The sequence below is a fragment of the Hemicordylus capensis genome, chromosome 3 (assembly GCF_027244095.1).
Source record: "Hemicordylus capensis ecotype Gifberg chromosome 3, rHemCap1.1.pri, whole genome shotgun sequence".
In the NCBI taxonomy this organism is placed as follows: domain Eukaryota; kingdom Metazoa; phylum Chordata; class Lepidosauria; order Squamata; family Cordylidae; genus Hemicordylus; species Hemicordylus capensis.
The window spans coordinates 282,179,362-282,204,567 of NC_069659.1; the positions used below are offsets into that span (position 1 = coordinate 282,179,362).

The following is a 25,206-nucleotide window of genomic DNA, read 5'->3' on the forward strand; positions in this document are numbered from 1 at the left end:
GGGGGTAGATCTCTTTCAAGTCAAAGAATGTATCAGGCTTGAGCACCAGCACCTGTGCTTTAGAAAGAGAAACCCTAGGAACACTTTTTGCCTTGGATAGCTAGGCCCTTGTTGCAGTAATTGCATTGTGCATATGCAGTGATTGCACATGCACAGTCTCACTTTCCTTGCTTCTTACGTTAGTAATGGGAGCATCTAAGCACCAATGTCTCTTGGAAATCTTCTTAGTAAAAAGTCAGAAGGAACCAAATCTTATGCTCAATTAGTGGAGTGTTTTAGGTGAGTCTGTATATTTAAGTCTCTTCAAAGACTTCCCATTCCAAATATACAATTTCTTGATAGATGGAATCAATTAGATAACTTCTTGGAGAAGGTTCTTGCAAAGTAGGATCACTTTGCCAGCATTAGGTCAGCAAAGCAAAGGAATATTTTCTCCCCTCTGCAATGTTGAAGGATCTCCCACCACCACCCCAAGCCTACTTCTTCTGAAGAATTGGAGATGATCACAGCTGGAAAGGATTTTGAGCTTGGGAAGAATGGGGCAGCAAAAAGAAATGTCTCTTAAGGAGAAAAGGCAAAAAATAAGTCCTGCGATTGGGATCCTAAGTGGTTGCTTATATTTGGAGGATGCAACTAATTTTACCCCTATCTGGGTTTTGCTGGTAAATCCAACCATTCAATATGCAAAAAGAGAGAGGTTAGTTTGTACTAAACTTAATATGTATCCTATGTATCCCCCTTTTGGCCTTCTTGCCCTTGATTCTGTATAACATGGATTATCATGAGACCAACCAGTATATAAACTGTGTTTTGGGTATGTAGCTTTTGGATATGTAAACTCGCATTACAATACAGGGAACTGAATTAGCTGGGTTATTCCTCTCTCTCCCACTCGGCCTTGTAGAAATCTTCTGTTGAAGAGGCCTTGCTTTTTTGGGAACATTGGAACATAGGAATCTGCCATATATTGAGTCAGACCATTGGTCTATCTAGCTCAGTATTGTCTACACAGACTGGCAGCGGCTTCTCGAAGGTTGCAGGCAGGAATCTCTCTCAGCCCTATCTTGGAGAATCCAGGGAGGGAACTTGAAATCTTCTGCTCTTCCCAGAGTGGCTTCATCCCCTGAGGGGAATATCTTGCAGTGCTCACACATCAAATCTTCCATTCATATGCAACCAGGGCAGACCCTGCTTAGCTGTGGGGACAAGTCATGCTTGCTACCACAAGACCAGCTCTCCTCTCCTTGTCCGTGTGAACCTTGTCGCTTATTCCTCTTCCTTCACAGTAAAGACTGTGCTACACGTTGGGATTGTGATGCAAGAGAATACCTAGCTTTATTGTGAAAAGTTGGATCTTTTATGATGAAAAGGTTGCATTAGAGGGCAGAGCATGGTCAATTGAACTCTTGGATTCTCCTCCTGAAAATTCCACAGAATGCCGGATCCCACCTGCATGTAAACGGGGTGGGAGTGTGTCATTGTTGCAGATACCAAATTGGAATTTCCACTTTTTTGTGCAAAAAAGGCCATGATGTGTTGTCTTTGAAAGGGCTAACAAAATGAAGCTGCACTTGAGAGCTTTGGAAGGAGGGAGAAGTAGTAGCAGCTATGGATGAATATAGCTGCTTCAAAGTTCACCATGGGGATATGCATAGGAATATGGCTGTGTCTTCAACAGCAAGTTAAACCCATGCCCCTTTACCTAGTCCTGTCCTTGGCTCTTTCCCCCTCAAGCAGCTGAATGGACCATTGAGTGTAATTTGTGGCTGGAGGGTACAGATGAATGCCTCCTTAGGTGGTTAGAAGTAGTACATGGTAAGTTTTAAGTAGCTGCATTGAGTCATCTACTTCAACTCTTGGTTGCAACAGCAACAAGTGGTTGAAACCATTAATTAATGCATTTCATTGTTGTTTCCCTGGCAATTAAAGTGAAATTGAGCAATAATCCAAATCCCTCAAACGCTAGAAGGCACAACCCCAATGCAAAATATTGTGAGCATTTGAAAAAATGTGATTTAAAAAATCACAAAAACAAAAGCCTCAAGAGAGTGTGTGTGTGTGTGTGTGTGTGTGTGTGTGTGTGTGTGTGTGTGTGTGTGGATTGTGCACTTCTGCTGAGAAACAACTATGTCTGTATTGCACCTAAACTGAGTGGAAAGGCAAACTTGCATGGCAAATGCATTTGGCACACTTATAACGTGGTTCTCTGTATGCATTGTGTCACTAACTGCAATGGGATGCAGTTAAGTATGCATGGGATTTTAGCCTTAATCTTCATTCTCCTTATGATAAACACTAGGGATTGTCCGTCTCTTCTCAATATACACACACACACACACACACACACACACACACACTTTGTTATGTGTAGCTGGCAAACTGTTCTGGGGCACACTTACATTATTGAGATTGGAGCCACTGAATGAAATCTCAGAGAATGACACTCTGCTGAACATTAAAAAAAAAGAAAAAAGAAAAAAGAAATGTGCACAAACAACTCCCTAGGATAGCTCTTTGTATGTTGGCAGCAAGAGCTGCTCCACAATATTCTTCCTTTTGAACCTGGGGTCATGTGGCTGTTTGTGATACTTCAGCCATCCAGTGATTACAAGCTGTTCTGCTAGGGAGACAAAGCAAAAGCAGCCATAGCTTTACAACGAAGCTTGTTTATCCCAAACTTTTGTACTTAAGTCATTATTTGTTTTTGTCTAATCCAAAGTATATTGTAATTTCTTCAGGTGCTCTAGCAAGTACATGTGGCTTCCCATGTTAGATGGAGGGTGGATTTTTTTTGTTGAGTGTTTGTGCACTTGGGCTGGTTGTAATGACTTTCGAGTGCCACACTTATATATGCCATAAACTAGAGGTCTGTAGATGGTTGCTACATCCAGTTTAAGTCACTTCTGCTAATTATTCGTGTGTTTACATTTTGATCCCAGTTTGACCAAGCAGTGAGCCTCCAAAGCATCTAACAACAACGAAAATGTACCAAAGGGTTTGGTGTTGTGCAGGTTTTTGTTTTCTTTCTTTTTTAATGTTCAACATTGTGTGTCAGTGGCTCCGGTCTCAATAATGTAAGTGTGCCACTGGAACAGCTTTCCCAGTTACACAAAACAAAGGTGGAGAAAAAAGAAAAACAATCTCTAGTATAGATCATAAACAGGGGGAAATATACAAAGTGTCCTCAGATGTGCCAAGTATACATTTAGCATGTATTCAAGTACACATTTAGGTTTTATCTTAGAACATAAGTTGTAGCAGGTTCCTATCCTAAGGGTCTAATCCATCGCCCAGCACACTCCTCCCAAACCTCAATTGCACAAGAACTTCTCCAAAATTCCAACAGTCACTTCCCCAAATATTCCATCCTCCAAGCATTTCCCCCTCCCACTTTCTCCAACATTTTGTGCTCCAAACAATTTGGCCCCACATCCAGACCAACTTTGTCTACAATGGTAATCTGTATACAGTACACCCATTGCCTTAGGCCTTAAATAATCAAAATGTGGATATGTAGGGACAGAATGCCCTCTATCTGGAAAGAAGTGTTCATTTTGATACTGTCGATGCTACTGGTTGCTGATCTTGTAATTGAGTGTGTGTGTGTGTGTGTGTGTGTGTGTGCAGTTAATAAGCTTGCAAATATTGCTTGAAGTATAATGCAAGCAAGAGAGCTCTTTGAGGGTGATTCTTGGCATTCTTCAGGATTTTCAATCTTTTGTTCATAAGGGGGTGAAAGTCCTGGGGGTGGGTAGAAGAGAGCACAGTCTTTAAAAAATGCTTTTGTAGCACATATTTCTTGCAGGCGCCGAGTATTAATGTATGAGGGCAGATTTTCCTGTGGGTGTTTGGAGGTGGGCGGAGTGGGCCCTTGTTTATGTTTGGAGTGACTGATGAGCGAAGGGAAGGCATGCTTCTGCTCCAGCTTGCCGCTGCAAGGCAAAGAACAAACTCTATCCATACTGGCAGGACACATGCCTTTGTTTCTTAGTTTTTGTGCTTAAAACAATATGATCAACACTTAATTGAACCTGGAAATATGGAGGTGGGGGGAGAATGGCTAGGGAGGAAATAAATGGCATCTGAGAGAGGGTTCTGGGGGTGGTGTGAGAGAGAATTCAGCCTTTTTTATGAGGCATGATGAGAGTTTTACTGTCTGGTGTGTTTGTGTGTGTGTGTGTGTAACAGTTGCGTGCAGAAAGCAGACAGCTGTGAGGGTGTGTGTATATGTATGTCTTAGTTAAAAGGGGGATACTTTGGGGAGTCTGGTAGGGGGTGAAAAAGTAGAGCAAAAGGGAGCCGTGTTAGCAAGACTCTAGTGCTATAACTCGTCACCGTCTTCTGTTTCAAGTAAACAGTCCTTTGCGCCCTCCCCTCTCTCCCATTCCTCCACCCCCACCTCCCTTATTCAACACTGCTCATGTGTTTTCTATTTAAGGGCTGCAGCGTGAGGCAAATATGATTGGCGTCCACAGCCCCCCTTTGACTCTCGGCTGTAAGAGCGAAGCAGGAACTCAGCCTAGGAGGGGGAGAAATTGTGGACTTGGGTCTTTTTCACATTTACTGAGGCAGCCTTGGATTTTATTTTTCCCCCTCTTGCAGATTTGGACTAGGATGGCTTTTTCTCTCTGAATGGGAACAAGGATGGTGTGTGGCAACCATGTTGGAAAGAGGTTTATTTTCAAACTCCATCCTGCAACTTTGGTGTTTTAGTTAACAATATGCTGTTATCTTAAGTTCCTGGGTGTTTTTCCCCCTTTCTCCCCTCTTCAACCATTCTTTAATGTTCCTCTGTGCTGCTGAGCTGTGGGCCAGAGGAAACTGCTTCTATATGGCCAGCCATCTGGGGATATGCCGCAAATCAAGGTTGTGTTCTGATAGGCCAACTTGTCACCAATGCCAAGCCAATCATGAGTCGGATGGACAGAGGTCGCTCTCGAGGAGCCATGGCTGGAAGCTGGCTCACAGCTTGCTTTTTCCCTTCCCCAGGTGCTGACGCGAGCTCTGAACCCATGATCTTGGAGCAGTATGTGGTGGTGTCGAACTATGAGAAACAGGAGAACTCTGAAATCAGCCTGCAGGCTGGAGAAATTGTGGATGTAATAGAGAAAAATGAAAGTGGTAAGTGTACTTTCTTTTGCAAGATACACACACACACCTTTCCCTCATCCTTTCATGTATCTATGTATTCTATCTGGTACAGTATCTGACTTGGAAGGTGGGATTACCCCATCCCAGTTTGGGCTTTGGGCCAAAATATTGCCTTCCACTGTAAGAATGTCTCCTAAGCTTGTACATTAATTACCCAATATACACTAATGGAAAACCTTGGGGTTGAGGGGGAGGGGAGTATCCCCAGCTTATGCTCCATATTAGCATGATACAGTTTGCTGGAAACGATCTTAGTATTTCCATTACTTACCACTGTTTTGCGGGATTTATTGTATGGGCTATAAAAAAGTTACTCTGGTGATGAAAACTTGGCATAGTAGTTCAGTCTAATCACAAAGGACTAGGCAGATGCAGCTCTATATAGACTATATAGTAGTGAAAGGTTTAAGGCTGCTGTTGTGTCTGTGTTTGCTTTTAATTATCCAAGTATTGTAATAGCTTAGTATAGTAAAGTAATTAGTTCTTAGTACTGTATTTGAATGAAGTCAAATGTTTGTTTGACTATGTAACAAAGGAATTGCTTAGGCTGTAATTGGATATATCCAGAATGTTTACAGCAGTATCACTGGAACTGGAACTTTTTAACAAGAGACTGCTCTGATTTAAAATCCACACTTCTAGTCTGTGATGAATGAGTTGTATCAATTTACAGCTTTCAGATGTGACAGGTAGGAAGTGTGGGTATGTACTGCTTATTTTAAGCGTGGCCTTTCTGAAGCCAAGGATTTGGATTCTCTCCAAGGGAGAGAAAAAAATTGAATTATCTTGAGCAATCCCTAGACTTATTTTTAAAGGGGAACAGGCGGATAGTTTTTGTCCATATTGTAATTTGGATTGGCTAACAGCAGCGCAAACAACAACAAAAAACCCTTTTCAAATTCTTGAATTGCCTGCTATGCATGTCTATCACTTGTTCTCATAGGATTGAATCTGTTGATCCTTGTCCCTTCTTCCTAGCTTAAATGCATTAATACTGAAGATAATGAGAATTATCACAAAGTCTGGCCTTTGCAATTGATAATGTATTGAATGTAGGCACATTTTTTGTGTTTGAAAAAATGATTTATTGAAATTGTTCTGTAACTTATGTAGATATACTTTTTTAAAATCCTTGTTTCACTGATCCAAATACTCTCTGGTTTCTAGTTTGAAAATCTTGTACGTCTGTCTCTGAAAGTTCATGAACCCCTCATTCCATTAGAATGCCACCTCAGCAGGTTTCTAAGGTGGATCACATGATGATATATTTATTTTTTACATTTTATATCCCGCTCTTCCTTCAAGGAGCCCAGAGCGGTGTACTACACACTTAAGTTTCTCCTCACAACAACCCTGTGAAGTAGGTTAGGTTGTCATGTAGGGAGGCCCAATAATGCTGAAATAATGCTGATTAATGCTGAAAGAACATGCATATTGTATTCAGGAGGGGTCTACTAGTAGGAAGGTCTGCTTGGCCTCTCCATGCTAATATGATTCACTTAGGAGATGAAAACTCTTGACTCTGCTTTGTTCCTTTGAAAGTGGTGGAGCTGTCAAAACTTGCTTTGTTTGTTTCTGTGGAGAAATAAAGGATGACTTCACTATTTCTAATAAATGAATAGTGTGCTAGGCACTGTATATAAGTGATTCAGCCCCTACATTGCAAGCCTTTTGTTTGGTAAAAGTGGGGAGACTCAAGTGGATGGTGTGGTTAGGATGATTCCAAGAAGGTGGTCTTTATAGATGCAGTATTTAAAGGAGCAGCATACTGATGAAAAGAAGGAAAGGATCTGATCCAGACATGGGGGAGGGCATAAAGGCAAGAGTGAGAGAGGAGAGAACAGGCCAACTACAGATGCATTTGTGTGAAATGAAGGGGGAGATGAGAAGCTATACTCTGAATGCTTTAAAAAGTGAAGACTAGATACTTAAAGGAACAGGGAGCCGGTGCAGAAGCTTGAGATAAGCAGTAGAAAGAAGGAATCATACATAGCAGTGTACAAATACCTCCTATAAAACAAGGGGCACCCCTTGGAAATAATGGACCTGTTCCAGAAGGCTCCTTAATCCATTATGTAGGTACTGTTTCTCCCTCCCCTCTTAAAATCATCTTGTGTTCTTGTATTATCTTCAAGTATAACCAGTGCTACAAGGATCCATAATACCAAAATAATGAAAGTAGAGGATGACTCCTGACCCAAGATATGTGGTCTGGCATTTCTATAGTGTGTGTGATCTAGGGCTATGAAGCTTTCCTGCATAGAAACCCTTGCACCTACTTGTATGCAATTTGGCAAATACCTTACCTTCCAGAGTGGCTACCCTGCTTGCAATAATTGCCCTATTCTGCCAAGAAACAAAGAAGTTCATAGGTATTTTAGTGATCCCACCCCCTATTGTGTATGTGGGAAACTTCCAATTAGACCAAATTGAAGCATAACGTTTTGCTGAAGTAACTAATTAAATTGAACCCTCTCCAGAATCTAATATTTGTGCACAACTCCTGTAAGAGTTGAACTTGCCAGATTCTGGAGCAAAACAGATTATTTGCCATATTGTTTCTTCTTAATGGCCCATTTGGCAGCTCTAATGGAGATGTTGCGTTGATGTTAAATTCTTGATATGGTCTTTGCCTTAATATATTAATTCATGGTGGGAAGTGTTTTGTTACAGTTTTCCTCTTTGCCAAGGGGCTCACCCCTATTGCAGCAAGAATCTGGGTCTAAGCATTCCTTCCATAGGCAGAGGAAATAATTATTTCAACAGATTCTAGCTGCCCTTTTGCCTACAAGCAAGGGACAAAAGTCATGCTGGCTGACATACTACACAGTGTTAGGTAGACAGCTTCATATTACACATGAAGCTTACTGTGTGACCCCATAGGCTACTACCAAATTGCCTAATTTGGCTCATGATGGGGAGAGGGCTGTGGGAATAAGCAAGAAAATAACCTCCCCTCCCCCTGAATAGTGTTGGAAGAAACTGCTAATATTTGTAAGTGTCATAAAAATGCTTTGTATAATCTTTTTGGATGTTGCTGCTATTGCAGTACAAATAATTGAACAATTAAAGTAAGGGGAGAAAACCATTGAGCCTGAGCCATTTGCCAAGATTTACTTGGAAATATCTTGAAATTGTCAAGCTTTCCATTACAAACAGCCTTGCCACAATGTTATGACCTAACCCGCTGTTAAGTGCAGTATAACCTTCTCTTCTTTGTCTCAGTGATAGCGGGAGGAGAACATCAAGGGATCTCTTCATCCCCCCCAACTGGGACTTGCTCTTGCTATACAGAGTCTATGAAATAACAGTTTTAGCTTGTCTGAATATGACAGTAACTGTTTCTTTGGCCATTACTTAATCCTTATATTATATTACAGTAAACGTGAAACAAACCTGTTCTGGCTAGAGCTAACTTAATCAGAACCCAACAGAGGTCTGTAACTTTAAGCAGAAATTGATCGTTTTTTTAAAGGAAGAAGGTGGTTGGGGATCTCTCTGGCTTAAGAATATTGCTTTCTGAGAGCATTTGAGGTTTTTCAGACATGACAACTGAAGGCTTAATGGATTTAGTAATGTTCTGCAAAGTTAATGGATTTGTGTTCTTTGCTTTATTGCTGCAGAAATCTCTCTCCCTCTTTTTTAAGGGTATGGATGGCTAATTGTTAAAATATTTAAGAATAAATGTATTAGGACTAAGCAGAACTTTGGCTCCACTTGCTCTGTTTCAAGGCCTGCAGCAGTTTCATAAATAGGCTTGCAGACTCTGTCCACTTCACACAACGCCTCTAGTGCTGCCAACTTCTTCTGTCAGGAAAGCTATACTATCAGTTGTCTTCTCATCTTAGATCTCTCTTTTTTGGAAGCTCCCATTTTTTCAACAGGTTGCATCTTATTCTTGTTAAATAATTGTTGGATATTTCACCAATTTGTGAAATATATTTGTGGCAGCTAGTAATGGTATAGAGCAGAGCTGTTCAATTTAGGCCCCCTAGCTGTTTTTGGACTACATCTCCCATAATGCCCAGCCACAGTGGCCAATAGCCAGGAATTATAGTTGTAGAAGGAGGGCTGAACAGCCATGATATAGAGCAAGGGTTCCGAACAAGCGGCACGAGTACTCCTTGGGATACATGAAGGGCTCCCAGGGAGTACTTGGAGCCCTCTTGCCTCTTCACACTGCAGCCATGCTCTGTGTTCCCCATCTGAGGCTCATCAGCTTGAAGCTGATGTGTTCTCAGTGGTGATCTGCTGCAGAAGGGGAAGGTGGAAGATGAAGGCCCTCCTCCTCTTTTCCCAACTGGCTGGCTACATGCTGACGCTCAGCAGACCCCTCCCCTCAGCCTGACAGGCTTCAGAAAATTAGCACTGAGTGCTCCCATTGGATATTAATGGGAAAAGTAAACTTGTCCCATTAATTCCAGTAAGACTGTTTATGAGAAAGTTGGTATGGATGTAAAGCCAGTAACTGGAGAAGCCCATCTCATAAGTGTAATGTTTACATTGCTTGATTGTTGTGTGCACACACAACCTCTATGGGGTACCTGAGCTGAAGTTTCGCAACAGAAGGGGGGAGCATTTGTTGTTCCTGCTATGAATGTTTATATATCACTTCCTTTCAAAGGTTGGGAACCCTAGTCAAAAGGAGTTTTCTGTGGCAGAGCTGTTTCTGTTTTGATAGCACTTCTTCGTGTACAATGTGTAATCTCATTTTATCCTATGTTGTAGGCAGACTGACAGTGATTGCTACTAAACCTTTAGACATGGGGCTCCTGCATTATCTCACCACAAACTCTTCCCACTCGTTCTTTCTTCTGGCAGAAGGGCCCCGCACTGCCTGTTTAAGTCTGATAGCTGGGCACCAGTCCTCATTAGTTTTGTAGGGACCTTGCTGGTCTTTGTGGCTTGATATTTTGCAAGCCTTAGATGAAACTGAATGACTGTTGCAATGTCCTGTCGGTTAGGATGTTAAAATTTGAGGATAAATTTTGGAGTAAGGGATTTGGACCACCCTGATACATTTTGGAAGAGCTGCTTTTGGTTGCTTATTGCCTAGCAGCACAGAGTGCCCGCTGGATAAAGCAATAATATTACTGTGTTCAGTGACTGGTGCTAGTCGCTAGGTAACTGAGTTTTCCTCACACACCTCTTTCCTGCTGAGATCAAATTGGAGAGGTTACAGTTGATCAGTGTGGCAAGTTGCCTTCCATGCCAAAGGATTAGTTTTTTAAAGTGGTGAATGAAAATAAAAGAATTTTAACGTGCACATCAGGAATAACCAGCTAGAGTTAACTCTTCCCTTTTCTCTCTATTTGTGTTCCTTCTCTCTACTGACATCAGGGAGGAAAGAGACAAAGTTAAACAGGAGAGAGCTGTTCTAGCTATGCCTTTTGGTCCAACCCGAGCAAACACTTTGTGCTGCCGCTGCCATTCCCTTGTACTAGGAAATTGAAGAGAACACGGGACATTTAGTATCTCATTGAAAACACAATCTGGCTTAAGTATCTTGTGCCAGCACATGTCACTATTATCTCTTCTTCTCCCTGCCTTCTAAATGGGAGCCACAGTAATGTTGTGCAGCTGTCTTTTTGCCCAAGTGGTACGTTGACTTGAAGAAGCAATGCTGTGTGGCTTCCAGAAAGCTAGTTTCTCTACACTCGCTCAAATCCTGTATTGTATAGCTGCTTCACAATGCTAGCTTCTTTCCAGCCATCGTCAACCAATGAATCGAATTTGTTGCTTTCTCTTAGTACATACATGCTTACTACATTTTAAAGCAGACATGGTACATGGATAAAATTAATCGACTTTACTTACCGCCTGTTACTGCATTACATTGGTCACATAGAGGGGCATAGCAAGCTGGGCAGTGGCCCAGGCACACACAACCCCTCGCCAGCTGCCATCACCCCTTGCCTCCACCGTGTTCCTCTTCCCAACCACTCTTCTCTTCCCAGCGGCCCCATTGCAGAGGCCAGGCACACTTGCATGCTGACCAAGCTACTAAGCCCTGCATCTTCCTGGTCAACTGGTAAGAAATGAGCAGCAGTTCCCTTGCTCTCTCCAGTGCAAAGCACTTGCTTCTACCTGCAAGATGCTTCCTATTTTTCTGCTGGAGAGGGCAAGGGGACTGCTGTGCTTTCCCAGCCATCCCGGAAGATGCCGAGGGAATGAGCATGGCCCAGTCGCCGTGGGGAGGAGGAACTCAACAGACACAGTGGCTGTGCTGGGGAGAAATGCCGAGAAGCCTGGCAATGGAGCGGGAGGGCTATGGAGTGCCTTGGCAGTCCACTGAGCTGCCACCCCCATGGCCCAAGTGCACTCATTCCTCAGTTGCTTGATTGTCCCTACACACCTGGTCACAAACTGAGGGGCTGATTTTTCTATAGAAGAGACTACTGTTTGAGATGAGAATGAAGTGAGAACTGCTCTTGTATGCCCAACATCATGCCATGTTATCTATATTAGACCAGCTTTGAAGGCTCCTTACCTGCTAGGTTTTTAACAAGAGCAATAGTTAAATCGCAATATTAAGGGTAACCTTCATTTTGGCCTAAATGAATTTGGACTAATCTTGTGAATCCTGATCTAATGGGCTTATTATAAAAGTCAGTAAACCATGACTATCGTACAACATATACATGCAGAAAGACTGTGAATGAATGTAAAATTTGTGTGAACTCCATGTCCTGTGTGTTCACACTCTGCCTTTCCTTAAATAAATATGTATGTCAATCTGTTTATAGGGGCTTAATCTAAGCGCAGTTTTGTGACTACTGATGGCACTCTAGAAAAAATAATTTGACTAGACATAAAATTTAAACTGCTTGAGACTTCAGACTACTGGATGGTCACAAAGAGCAGTGCAGTTTTGCAGAATAAATCCACAAGTTATGTCAACAGATTTATGTTGGAAATGTGTGGCATGTCATTGGACTCAGGGGTGGGGAACCAACATGGTTTGTGAAACTTTGTTTGCTTTGGATGTGATTTTTTACTTGCTATAGGCTACAAGGCAAGGGAGAAGTAATGTTGTTACCTTTTGGGGTGTTAAAATAGGTGAAAAATATGAGTAACCTACTGATTATAGTTGTGTGCATTAAAAGATGTTTCACATAAAGGTAGGGTTGCCATATTCCTGCTTTCCAAATCTGGGTGCCTAATTTGCATATTATGTAAATTGTCTTGAAAATAATTTTTGAGCAGAATAGTGACTGCACATTTTGCTCCATAACTCCACTTCTATAAGGGCTTAAGCTTAGCTGAATGAAAGAAAGAAAGAAAACTGAAATCCGGGTGGATCTGGGTGGGCTAAGCAATCTGGGTGAGATGCTTAAAATCTGGGTGAAACCCAAAATTCTGGGGGGCATGGCAACTCTACATGGAGGGGAAAGGTGACGTTCACCTGTTTCCTCCCCCCCCCCCACTATGCCCCTGAGGACTGGGGGATCATCAGGGGCATATTTTTGAAGAGCACTAGGAGCAACAAAGGGAAGATTGCGCCTCTGTGCACAAACAAAACCTTCCACATCTGACACCGGTGATTTGGAAAATGGCATATTTAGGACAACAGTTTCCTTTGTAGAATTCCCCTATCTCCGTTCTTTGTTAAAACATTTATGACCGGTATCCTTTCTCTGTGCTGACTGCAGCCTTCTCCTGCATCAAAGGCAGGTGAAGAAGGCAGCATAAAGAGATTCAGAATCCTGAATTCCCCAAGTGCATATTTTGTACAGTCTGGATCTAGCTAACCTAGTGAAGTATTCTAAAGAAGTACCAGCAATGTCTATGATAAGCAGATGTTAAGCCCAAGTAAGCTTGACTCTCAAAAAAGGGCTACACTTAGAATTTTATGACCATGGCCATGACTATGCCAGCAAAAAAAGTCTCTCTGCTTCAAAGGGTCTGGAGTTTGCATTCTTGCTTATGCTCACCAGTAGAAGTTAGTTTCATTCTCTGAAACTGGTGCAACACAGTACTGCAAACCTTTTACTCTACAACTCGCCAAAGACAAAACTCCTCAGGAAGGAACTGTCTTATGAAGTTTCTACGCTATGTGTCCCACTTGGACCCAAATCTCATGAAGCAAAACTGGTGCTGCCAGCTGGTATTGTGGTGTCAAAATTACTCAAGATGTGCAATCATATTTGAATGTGTCATGCAACAATTTGATGATTCCTATTTGTAGTGGAACACAGACGAACATGGAGGGGTGTTAGAAGATTAAAAAAAGACTGAATGCAAGATTAGAACAAAACACAACCTTGACTGCCAGGATTGTTGAAGAATGGTGATCTTCCCTGTCTCAGGGAGGGGATTTATTTCTGTCTTCAGTATTTAATAAGAATTATTTTGGATGAGTGTCACAACCACTACAAAGAATGATAGGAAAGTGTCCTTTAGCAATTAAGATTGTCTTATATTTATTCCTAATATGTTAAAAAAATTATTTTTATTGCATTGGGTATAGAACACCTCAAATTTTAAAATGAGTTATTCCATTGTATTAGGCATAGAACAGCTCTGTAATTACAATTAAGAACAAGTGGGACACTGTTATTCCTGGATACAAACTCTACAGGAAGGACAGGAAGAGGCAGGTTGGGGAGTGGAGTAGCACTTTATATTAAAGAAGGGATAGAATCAAACAAGCTAGAAAACCTGGGCCATGGGTCTAAAAATAGGTCTATGGGCCAGGGGTCTAAAAATAGGTTGAGTAATACACGTTGAATGAATCAATGAGGTAGTGTTACTTGGATTTCTGATAGCCCTAGCAGAATTCTTAGCCATAATGGCTTTGATAATGAATAGCTTTCACCCCCCAAAACCAGCTTATTGTGTTTAAATAAGCTATGGGGTGGAGACTGCCTTGGTCAACCTGATGGATGATCTCCAATTGGGAATTGACAGAGGAAGTGTGACTCTGTTGGCCCTTTTGGACCTCTCGGCGGCTTTCAATAATATCGACCATAGTATCCTTCTGGAGTGTCTGAGGGGGTTGGGGGTGGGAGGCACTGTTTTACAGTGGTTCCGCTCCTACCTCTTAGACAGGTTTCAGATGGTGTCAATTGGAGATTGTTGCTCTTCAAAATCTGAGCTTAAGTATGGTGTCCCTCAAGGCTCCATACTCTCTCCAATGCTTTTTAACATCTACATGAAACCGCTGGGAGAGATCATCAGGGGATTTGGAGCTGGGTGTTACCAGTACGCTGATGACACCCAGATCTACTTCTCCATGTCAGCTTCTTCAGGAGCTGGCATATCCTGCCTAAATGCCTGCCAGGAAGCAATAATGGGCTGGATGAGGGATAACAAACTGAAGCTGAATCCAGATAAGACGGAGGTACTTATTGTGCGGGGTTAGAATTCCAGAGATGATTTTGATCTACCTGTTCTAGATGGGGTCACACTTCCCCAAAAGCAACAGGTCCGCAGTCTGGGAGTACTCCCGGATCCACACCTCTCCTTGGTTTCTCAGGTTGAGGCGGTGGCCAGGGGTGCCTTCTATCAGCTCCAGCTGATATGCCAGCTGCATCCGTTTCTCGAGATCAATGACCTCAAAACAGTGGTACATTTGTTGGTAACTTCCAGACTTGACTTCTGTAATATGCTCTACGTGGGGCTGCCTTTGTACGTAGTCTGGAAACTTCAGTTGGTTCAGAATGCAGCAGCCAGGTTGTTCTCTAGGTAATCTCGGAGAGACCACATTTCTCCTTTGCTGATGGAGTTACACTGGCTGCCGATAGGTTTCCGGGCAAAATACAAAGTGCTAGTTATAACTTATAAAGCCCTAAATGGCTTAGGTCCTGGGTATTTAAGAGAGTGTCTTCTTCGCTATGAACCCCACCGCTCATTGAAGTCATCTTAGGAGGTCCGTCTCCAGTTACTGCCAACTCGTTTGGTGGTCACACAGAGACAGGCCTTCTCGTCTGCTGCCCCGAGATTGTGGAATGCGCTCCCTGCTGAGTTACGATCCTCCCCATATCTGGCTATTTTTAAAGAACATTTGAAAACCCATTTTTTTACCCAAGCCTTCTCAGGTATTTATTAAAAAGTACTGTTAATTTTATGGTTTTTAAATTACTGTATTGTTTTAACTTTTATATGTCTTATATGTTTAACTGTTTTAACTTTTATATGTGTTTTAATTGTTGTTAGCCGCCCAGAGACGCAAGTTTGGGCAGGGTATAAATGAAATAAATAAATAAAAATAGTTTTAAGATGCATAATAAGCGATGGCCATATGGTGGCCAAACAACTGTACAAATCCAACATTTTCTATCGCAAGTAACAGACTGACAGCTAAAAATGAGAAAAAATTCCCACAGCAATATGATTTTATTTGTATTTTGAAAAATTAGTCTACGGAAAATAACAGTATTTCTATAGAAATTTGTAGCAAACGGAAAAGTTATTTTAGATAATCATAAAAGTTATTGTCATCATCTGCCAGTTTCATTCATCTTCATCTTTGGCACAGCTCAGAGCTTGGTTGTCACATTGTTTTACATGGCATATTGTGGTATGTGTCAAACCATTCATATAAATACATGTGAGTACAGCACAAGACTGTGTGCAACTTCAGGGCAACTGTTCAAGAACCGAATCAGGATCTGGTTTCCTTGCCATCCACTGAATAGAAAGTACTATTCTTCCACCCATAGCTGCTTGGACTGATGATTTTTGGAAACAGGATCAGGCAGTTTTTTCCAAATAAACCTTGGTAATTCGCATGGTGAATATGCTGTTGTGGGAAGTCATGACAAGGTGGTAGTTGATGCGATTCTGCTATACCAGGGGTAGGCAACTTTAGCTCTCCATCTGTTGTTGAACTGTTGATGATGTGGCTGAGGATGATGGGAGTTGTAGTTCAACAGCTGGAGAGCCAAGGTTGCCTGCTCCTGCATTACATCCTCTTTTGCACAGGAGTATATATAGCATAACTCATACCTGGTGTGTTCAAGTCATACAAACAACATGTGAAATGTTTGACATTGAAAGAGTTCTGATGGCACATCTACTGTCTCTCCAAGTTGTGCAAATGTCACCTGAAATTCTGTGCTAGTCTGTACAGACCAGCAAGGGCACTGACTGTGTCAGTCAGTGAAAGCATGTAACCTAGGAAGTGCATTACATACATCATGTCCTTGAGCATCAAACATTCATGCTTTGGCCATCTTGAATTGGGTGGATGACATCATTACAAACTTGGCCATTGAGGCATCCCTATATGAACCTACAGCTGTGGCAAATTTGGTTCAAATTGGTTAGGCAGTTCGGAAACTAGCCCAATTGCGCCTCAAATGTGTATGTCTCTGCCATCTTGAATTTGAGTGGATGACCACATCACAAACTGTCATTGAGGTGTCACTACAGCTGTACCAAATTTGGTTCGTATTGGTCCAGGCATTGCAAAGTTGATCGTTGGGGGCACACACACACAATTCTGGGAGAGTTCATAAGCTTACTTTCCTTTAGAAAAGTAGCCTAAAAAATTGCCAGAGCCAGGTAGCATCCACCCAAGAGTTCTGAAGGAACTCAAGTGTGAAATTTCTAATCTCCCAGAAAAAATATGTAACTTGTCTCTACAACTGGGCTCTGTACAAGAGGAGTGGAAAGTAGCCCATGTAACTCCGATTTTTCAACGTGGGATCCAGGCGGGATCTGGGGAATTACAGGCCAGTTAGCTTAACTTCTAGGCCAGGTAAATTAATGGAAAGCATACATAAGGACAAAACTGTTAAACATATAGCAGAACAGGTCATGCTGAAGGAGAACCAGCATGGCTTCTGCAAGGGCAAATCTTGCCTCACCAACCTTTTGGAGTTCTTTGAGAGTGTCCACAGGCATGTGGATAAAGGTGATCTGGTGACATAGTATACTTGGACTTCCAAAAAGCTTTTGACAAAGTTCCCCACCACAGGTTCTTGAGTAAACTTAGCAGTCATGGAATAAAGGGACAGGTTCATGTGTGGATTGGTAACTGGTTGAAGGACAGGAAACAGAAGGTGGGAATAAATGAGCAGTTTTCACAGTGGAGGGAAGTAAGAAGTGGGGGTCCCCCAGGGATCTGTACTACCACCAGTGTTGTTTAGCTTTGTTCATAAATGATCTAGAAGTTGGGGTAAGCAGCAAAATGGGCAGATTTGCAGATGACAATAAACTATTCATGGTAGTGAAATCCACAACAGTTTTTGAGGAGCAACAAAAGGATCTCTCCAAACTGGGGGAGTGGGTGACAAAATGGGAAATGCAGTTCAATGCAAGCACGTGTAAGGTGATGCATATTGGGGCAAAACCCACCCACCCCCAAATTCAGATATATGCTGACAGGAGCTGAGCTGTTGGTGACTGATCAGGGGAGCGTTCCTGGGATCATGGTGAACAGCTTGTTGAAAGTGTCGACTCAGTGCGCTACAGCTGTGAAAAAGACAAATTGCATGTTGCGGATCATTAGGAAGGGGGTTGAAAATAAAAATGCTAATATTATAATGTCCTTATACAAATAGATGGTGAGGCTATATTTTGAGTACTGTGTACAGTTCTGGTCACTGTATCTTAAGAAGGGCATTGTAGAAATGGAAAAGGTGCAGAAGAGGGCAACCAAGATAATCAGGGGCCTGGAGCACCTTCCTTATGTGGCTAGGCTAAAAAGCATCTGGGGCTTTTTAGTTTGGAAAAGAGCTGACTTAGGGGAGACATGATTGAAGTATATAAAATTATGCATGGAGTGGACAGAGAAATTTTTCTCCCTCACAACATTAGAACCAGGAGTCATCCCATTAAACTGAATGTTGGGAAATTTAAAACCAACAAGAGGAAGTACTCTTTCACACAGCACATAATTAATCTATTTATTTATTTAAATTCTATACCGCCCACACTTTTGTCTCTGGGCGGTTAACATAAAACAATTAAAACACATATAAAAAGTTAAAACAATACAACAATTTAAAATCTGAGTGTCATCAGCGTACTGGTAACACCCAGCTCCAAATCCCTTGATGATCTCTCCCAGCGGTTTCACGTAGATGTTAAAAAGCATTGGAGAAAGTATGGAGCCTTGAGGGACACCATACTTAAGCTCTGATCTTGAAGAGCAACAGTCTCCAATTGACACCATCTGGAATCTGTCCGAGAGGTAGGAGCGGAACCACTGTAAAACAGTGCCTCCCACCTCCAACACTCTCAGAAGTTCCAGAAGGATACTATGGTTGATAGTATTGAAAGCTGCTGAGAGATCCAAAAAGGACCAACAGAGTCACACTTCCTCTGTCAATTCTCAATTGGAGATCATCCATCAGGCCGACCAAGGCAGTCTCTACCCCATAGCCCACCCAAAAACCAGTTTGAAATGGGTCTAGATAATCAGTTTCCTCCAAGACCTCCTGGAGCTGAGAGGCCACCACCCTCTCATCTATGTAATTCTCTGCCACAGGATATGATGATAGCCCCTGGTTTAGAAGACTTTAAAAGTCATGGAGTCACAAATTCATGGAGGACAGGTCTATCAATGGCTACTAGTCTGGCTATAGGCCACCTCCAGCTTCAGAGGCAAGATGCCTCTAAACACCAGGGAGCAACAGCAAGAGAGAGGGCATCTCAGAGGCATCTGGTAGGCCACTGTGTGAAACAAGATGCTGGACTAGATGGGCCTTGGGCCTGATCCAGCAGGGCTGTGCTTATCTCGTTATTCCATATTCCTTAACCTGCCATTCATGTCTCTTGATTGTCTCTTCCCTCCTGCCCTTCCCACCCGCCGCCATCTCATCTTGCTAGTTTTTGTAAATGCATCTAATATATTTCATTCTAAAGTTGGGTCATGAGGAAATCCCATTTTGATCAGGGAGAGAATAGATTTCATTAAGTCTTCTCTATGTCAGCCCTGTTCAACACAGCCATGTATTATGACCTGCCAGATTCTTAACAATTCCTGTTTTTGCAGTCCCAGACAGGCAACAAAAACAAGGTTATCAAGCGCCTGCTGAGCTGCTTTTGGTTTGGTGGCTCACAAGTTGTGCAGGCCTACAGTGTGCAAATAGTCAGTGCCCTTTTGCTAAATGTCTGACATTCCTATCACTGAGGCTGTGTACAGATGGAGTTGTATCCAAACCTGTGAAAACAAAAGTATGCTTGTGCAAGGGATCTGTCCCAGCCCCTTCCTTTCTACTGCAACCACTTGAAAAGCTGTCCTTGAGGGTTGGTGCAGAGCTCAGTTTATGGAAGGTGTGTTTGCCTTACTTCCAGGGATTGTAGCCCCTGCACTACATCCCATGCTATCCCTGAGAGGTCCCTGACCGTTGAGTTGCTGAGGGCAGGTGTGTGTGCGCGCACCTCATGCTGCGTTGAGCAGGTGAGTGTGAGAAAGATCCATTGTGTGAGCATCATTCTGTTCATAGAAGTTTGGAGACAGCCCCTGGTGTTCAAGTGATGAATACACTTGATGTTGTCTTCAAGTCACATTTGATGTGGCAAACACACCACAGAACAGGAAACATTGGCATTTGGTTCTCTGTAATGTTAAGTGAACTCTTGCCTCTCTTCCTAAAGGTGGCTGGTGCTGCTGGTGGGTGGAATGACTAGGCAGGCAGGCACTGAATGGGCTCTCGCTACATCTTTCTCTTTCCCCTCTTCCTACACCTGGGCTGATCATGGACCGATCATTTGCTGGGTTGGGATCCTCCGTGAATGACCAGCCCATGTCGCTCAAGTTAAAGCTGGGGTGGGTCAGGGGAGTGGGGAGAGACCTGCAGTTGTAGCCTGTTCTGCGCTCGTGTGTGTATGTACACACACACACCGCCCTGGCCACCATTGTCTCTTCCTCACTGTTGAAATGTACATGAAATATGTACCACCTTTTAGTCTGATGCAGGGTGGCCTTCCTAACACTGCTGGAATTAAAGCAGAAATAGTAGTATCTGGGGTCATATACCCTAGTCATGGAAAGGAAAGGTTGTGCCATCGAGTTGGTGTCAACTCCTGGCGACCACAGAGCCATGTGCTTTTCTTGGTAGAATTCAGGAGGGGTTTACCATTGCCTTCTCCTGCACAGTATGAGATGATGCCTTTCAGCACCTTCCTATATCGCTGCTACCCTATATAGGAATTTCCCAAATTCTGGGAAACACATCAGCAGGGATTCAAACTAACATCCTCCTGCTCTCTAGGCCAGTGGTTTTCCCCGCTGTGCCATTAGGTAGCACCCTAGTCATAACTGATATGAAATCTAGGTGGTGGAAATCTACCCTATGTTAGATTGTGGGACAAGTCTGTCTGTAGTTTAACATGTTTGGAACTGCTGATCAATGCAGTGCATATTACCTTGATTTCTGCTCCAGAGAGCCTGCAAAACATTTGTTCCTAAAACTAAACTTCCATTGTAACTTGAAGTGGAGGGGAAATAATCCCTGAAGTAGTAGTTTGAACAAGGGCAGCTTTTCTGTATCTTGCATGTCATCTTTATAAGCCCACAATGCTTGCACTGTATATCATAGGACTTCAGGGACCTAGCTTCTTCAGAATCCAAAGAACTGCTTCACCATTTAAGCTGACTTAATCTCTCTTTCTGAGGGCAACACCCTCCAAAGAACGTAAACATTGCATTGCTGGATTGTGCTGAGGTCCAGCTAATCCAATATTATGTTTCTAATATCCATCCAGCCAGATGCCTCTGACAGCTTGTAAGCTGGGTAGAAAGATGGTGGGTGTCCACTGTAATGCATTAAATGCCACAGAAGGAGGCTCTCCTCCCTCTAATTAGCTGGAGTAATGATATCAGAATTACTTTTAAAATAGGCACTCTTTTTAGTTCGAAGCCTGGAGTTAAACAGGCCAGTAAAGAGTCCTGATTAGGGGTGTGTATGAATGGTTTGATCCAAATTGGTTCGCCTTGAAGCAGGGCCAGTTCAGAGGTTCGATCACGGACCGGAGGGCGGCTCTCTCTGTGATTTAATGGAACCGGGCCCAGTTTGGGTGAACCAGTCTGTAACCGTAAGGGGCCGCCAAGCAGGGGTGGTGAGAGAGTTCTTACCAGACTGGCGCAGTTGCCGGAGCCCCCACTCTCTGCTGCTTATCCTCCCTGCTGCAGACCAAAGCATGCTTTTTCTCAGCTGCTTTCTCATGCTTTTACTCAGCTGCTGGCTTGGTGGTGGCTGGGTTCTGGCCTATGCATGTGTGCGGAGGTCCGAACTGGGCTGCAGTCAGCCCAGGCTGCTCTTCAGAAGACTAGGGGTGTGTGTGGAGGAGCTCCTGCTGCTGTCTCCACCATGGCTGCCTCCGCTGTCCCTGCCACCTTGATAGAAGGTACTAGTAAGTACCTCCTTTCTCCCCCTCCTCCACCTTAGGGATGCCTGTTTACAAATAAATTCCCCGAACCAGTTCAGCAGCCAGACCGGACCCAATTTGGCTGGACCTAGAATTGAACCAGCCAAACTGGTTCCATGCACACTGCTAGTTCTGATCTCCCTGCAGTAATAGACTCCCAAGTGTGTTGCCATAGCTGAACATGTTGATACTGTATATGAACGGTTGTAGGGGTGGGATTTGAGATCTCATGACCTATCCCTATGGCCTTACCTTTCCTAGTTCCTGGCTGAAACGGGAGCAAAGTGCAAACCTCTGTGTGAGTTTTATGCAGATATCAATTGTAACCAGAATAAAGCATGGACATAATCACTTCCATACTTCAAGTGACAGAGTGGTGTACGGAATAAGGTGACTTCAGCGCAAACTAAAGAAGCTAGATTCAAAACTTTACTCTGCCATGACATCCACTGGGTGGCTTTAGGCGTGTTGTGTGTATGCTCTTGCCTTGACTTACATTGGATGATTATTTATTTATGTACTGCCGGATATGTGTATCTCTAGGTGGTGTACATAACTTAAAACACAAATCAAAAATAATTCACCGAATAAAAAGTTAACCATTTCATGGGAATAAAAACAATTAAACAGTTTAAAATTAACTTGTTAAAAGCCTGAGAAAACAGGTGTGTCTTGAGGGTCTTCCTAAAAGTCATCAGAGATGGAGATACTCTTACTTTGACAGGGAGCATATTCCAAAGCCCTGGGGCAGCCAGAGATGGCCCGGTCCTGAGTCACCACCAGACACACTGGTGTCAACCATCACTGGATCTCTGCAGGTGATCTTAAAAGGCGACAGGATTCATGATAAAGAAGGCACTCTCTTAAGTAACCTAGACACAAGCCATTAAGGGCTTTTATAGATAATAACCAGCACTTTGTATTTGCACAGCCAGGGTTGTTCTTTTAAAATCTGTTATGTGATCCCTTCAGCTTGTCCCAGAGACCAGTCTGGCTGTCACTTTCTGCACCAGAAAGTCTGACTTTCTGCACCAGAAAGTCCACTTTCTGGACCACATACAAAGGCATCCCCATGTAGAGTGCATTACAGTAGTCAAGCCTGGAGGTTATCGGCATATGCACCACTGTTTTAAGGTCATTTACCTCCAGAAATGGGCATAACTGTTGTATCGGCCAAAGCTAATAAAAAGCTCTCCTGGCCATTGGCTCAACCTGAGAAACCAGAATGCATCTTGGATCCAGGAACACTCCCAAGTTAGAGAGGAGAGCTGGTCTTGTGGTAGCAAGCATGACTTGTCCCCTTAGCTAAGCAGGGTCCACCCTGGTTGCATATGAAAGAGAGACTAGAAGTGTGAGCACTGCAAGATATTCCCCTCAGGGGATGGAGCTGCTCTGGGAAGAGCAGAAGGCTTCAAGTTCCCTCTCTGGCTTCTCCAAGACAGGGCTGAGAGAGACTCCTGCCTGCAGCCTTGGAGAAGCTGCTGCCAGTCTGTGAAGACAATACTGAGCCAGATAGACCAATGATCTGACTCAGTATATGGCAGCTTCCTATGTTCCTATATACCTGAGCTTTCAGGGAGAGTGTAACCTCATCCAGAATAGGCATATTTAAACCATCTCTTGGGTCCTAACCACCACATTCAGTACCTCCAGTATTATTTGGATTCAACTTCAGTTTTTTATCCCTCATCCAGCTCATTACTATCTCCAGGCAGGCATTTAGGAAAGTTATACCATTTCCTGATGAGGTTGATATGGAGAAATAGATCTGGGTATCATCAGCACATTGATAACACCCTGTTCCAAATCTCCTGATAATCTCTCCCAGCTATTTTCTGTAGGTGTGAAAGAGCATTGGAGACAGTATGGAGCCTTGTGGAACTCCATACTTTAATTCTTGCTTTGCAGAGTAGCAGTCTCCAAGTGACACCATCTGGAATTCTACCAGAGAGGTAGGAACGGAACCATTGTAAAACAGTGCCAGCCAATCCCACCTCCCTCAGGCAACCCAGAAGGATACCATGGTCAAGGAATGAAAAATTTATTACGGTCTTTCACCCAGGACATACTATATAGTACAAATACATAATATCATGGTTGATGGTATCAAAAGCCACCAAGAGATCCGAAAGGATCAGCAGAGCCACACTCCTGTCACAAGCCAATTTGACATCATCCATCAGACTGACCAAGGCAGTCTCAATCCCATAGCCCAAAAGCTGGTTTGAAATTGGTCTAGATAATTTGTATCATCCAAAACTGCCTGGAATCTGTAATTACCTAACTCTGAGGTATCCAATGCAGGTTTTCTTCAAAACAGATCGGTCACTTGTTCAATCAATCTTTATTGTTTTTAAACCAGCATAAAGTAAAAGGGGTGATTACATAAAAGAACAAATATTAAAAGCCTTTGGATAAATGACTAAATACAAGAAACAAACCTATTTTAAGGCTATAAGAGACCAAAAATAGAAGTAAAATTCAAAATAAACCTATGATTATAAAAGAATAAATATTAAAAGCCTGTGGGTGAATAACACAAGCAAATACTTAAAAAGCTATAAAAAATCAGGAGTAGAAATAAAATTAAGAGCATCATAGAAAGAGTCAAAAATGCATTATAAAGTCCAATTAAAAAGTTATAAAAAGACAAATACAATCCTATAAGGGCAAATATAGCAATGCTAGATTTTTTTGGGCAGGGTAACAAGCCAGAATGCTGTAGATTTGTAGAGCTGTAAAGTGCAGGGCTGCTATGAATCACTCTGAGGCAGCAGGCAGTGGGCATGCTGAAATTAGTCCATAAAGTCAATTGCTGGACAGGATGACATTAACCACTGGATTTTAATCGCTGCCACGCAGAACCTGGCGACTAGGTAGGTGATGTTGGAGTTGGAGTCGGAAAGCAGTAGGGAGGTGCAAAATTGGTCCGTATGATCTGGATACTTATGTAATAGGGGTAGAATAAGGGTGGAGTGGATATACCTGCAAAACGAGCACCGAAGGAGGACGTGTTCAGCTGTTTCTACTTGCTCAGAGTCACAAGGGCAGTGTTATTCTGGAAATGAGATATTCCTGTAACATCCCTCAAGCACTGCTGAGGGGGGAACATGGCAGTGCACCAGCATGAAGGTCCTTCTGTGCTTGGGAGCTTCCAGCTGAATTAGGTATGCCACAGGAGAGGCAGAATATCTAAGTCCCTCACTGGTGAGGAAATTTGGAGCCCTGCCTATATCAGTTTGACGCTATATGTCCATAATCGGCTCTTTGATGAGAGCCTTGGCCAGATCACAGCCTAAGTGGTGGGATAGGCCCAGGGACAATACTTTAATCCTTATTGACCATTTCCAGCTGGATTGGAAGTCATCACTCAGGGTTAGGAAGTCATCACTCAGGGCAAGACCAATGCGGCAGTGAGTTAACCTGAGCCAGTAGTTGAGTATGGTAATCCATACCCTTGCCTCCACTTTCATCAGATTGGTTTCCAGTCACAGGGTAACATTAGAGACACATCTTGAGACTTGAAGGGCTCCTCTTAAGGACTTTGATTGCACGTGCTCCAATGGAGTGAAGTTGGAAAAGAGACCTAGCTGGGCATCGTAGAGAAGCTGTACTAGCGGCTTGGCTTCGTACAGTTTAAGTGTTGCAGGTATGTAGTGGTCACCTCTTGTCCAAAGAAACTTAAGGATGGCAGAAGAACTCCTCTGTGCATTTAAAGCAGCGTAGTCTCCA

At 43.0% G+C, this 25,206-nt stretch overlaps 1 protein-coding gene across 5 annotated transcripts in view; it reads left to right on the forward strand.

The window, feature by feature from the left end:
• Positions 1 to 25,206, forward strand: part of SH3PXD2A (SH3 and PX domains 2A) — a 439,126-nt gene that overhangs the window by 303,790 nt on the left and 110,130 nt on the right. For all 5 annotated transcript variants that reach the window (XM_053311873.1, XM_053311875.1, XM_053311874.1 and 2 more), the window contains one exon: positions 4,990 to 5,121. In XM_053311873.1, the coding sequence (XP_053167848.1) occupies positions 4,990 to 5,121 (132 nt within the window). The remainder of the gene's footprint in view (positions 1 to 4,989; positions 5,122 to 25,206) is intronic.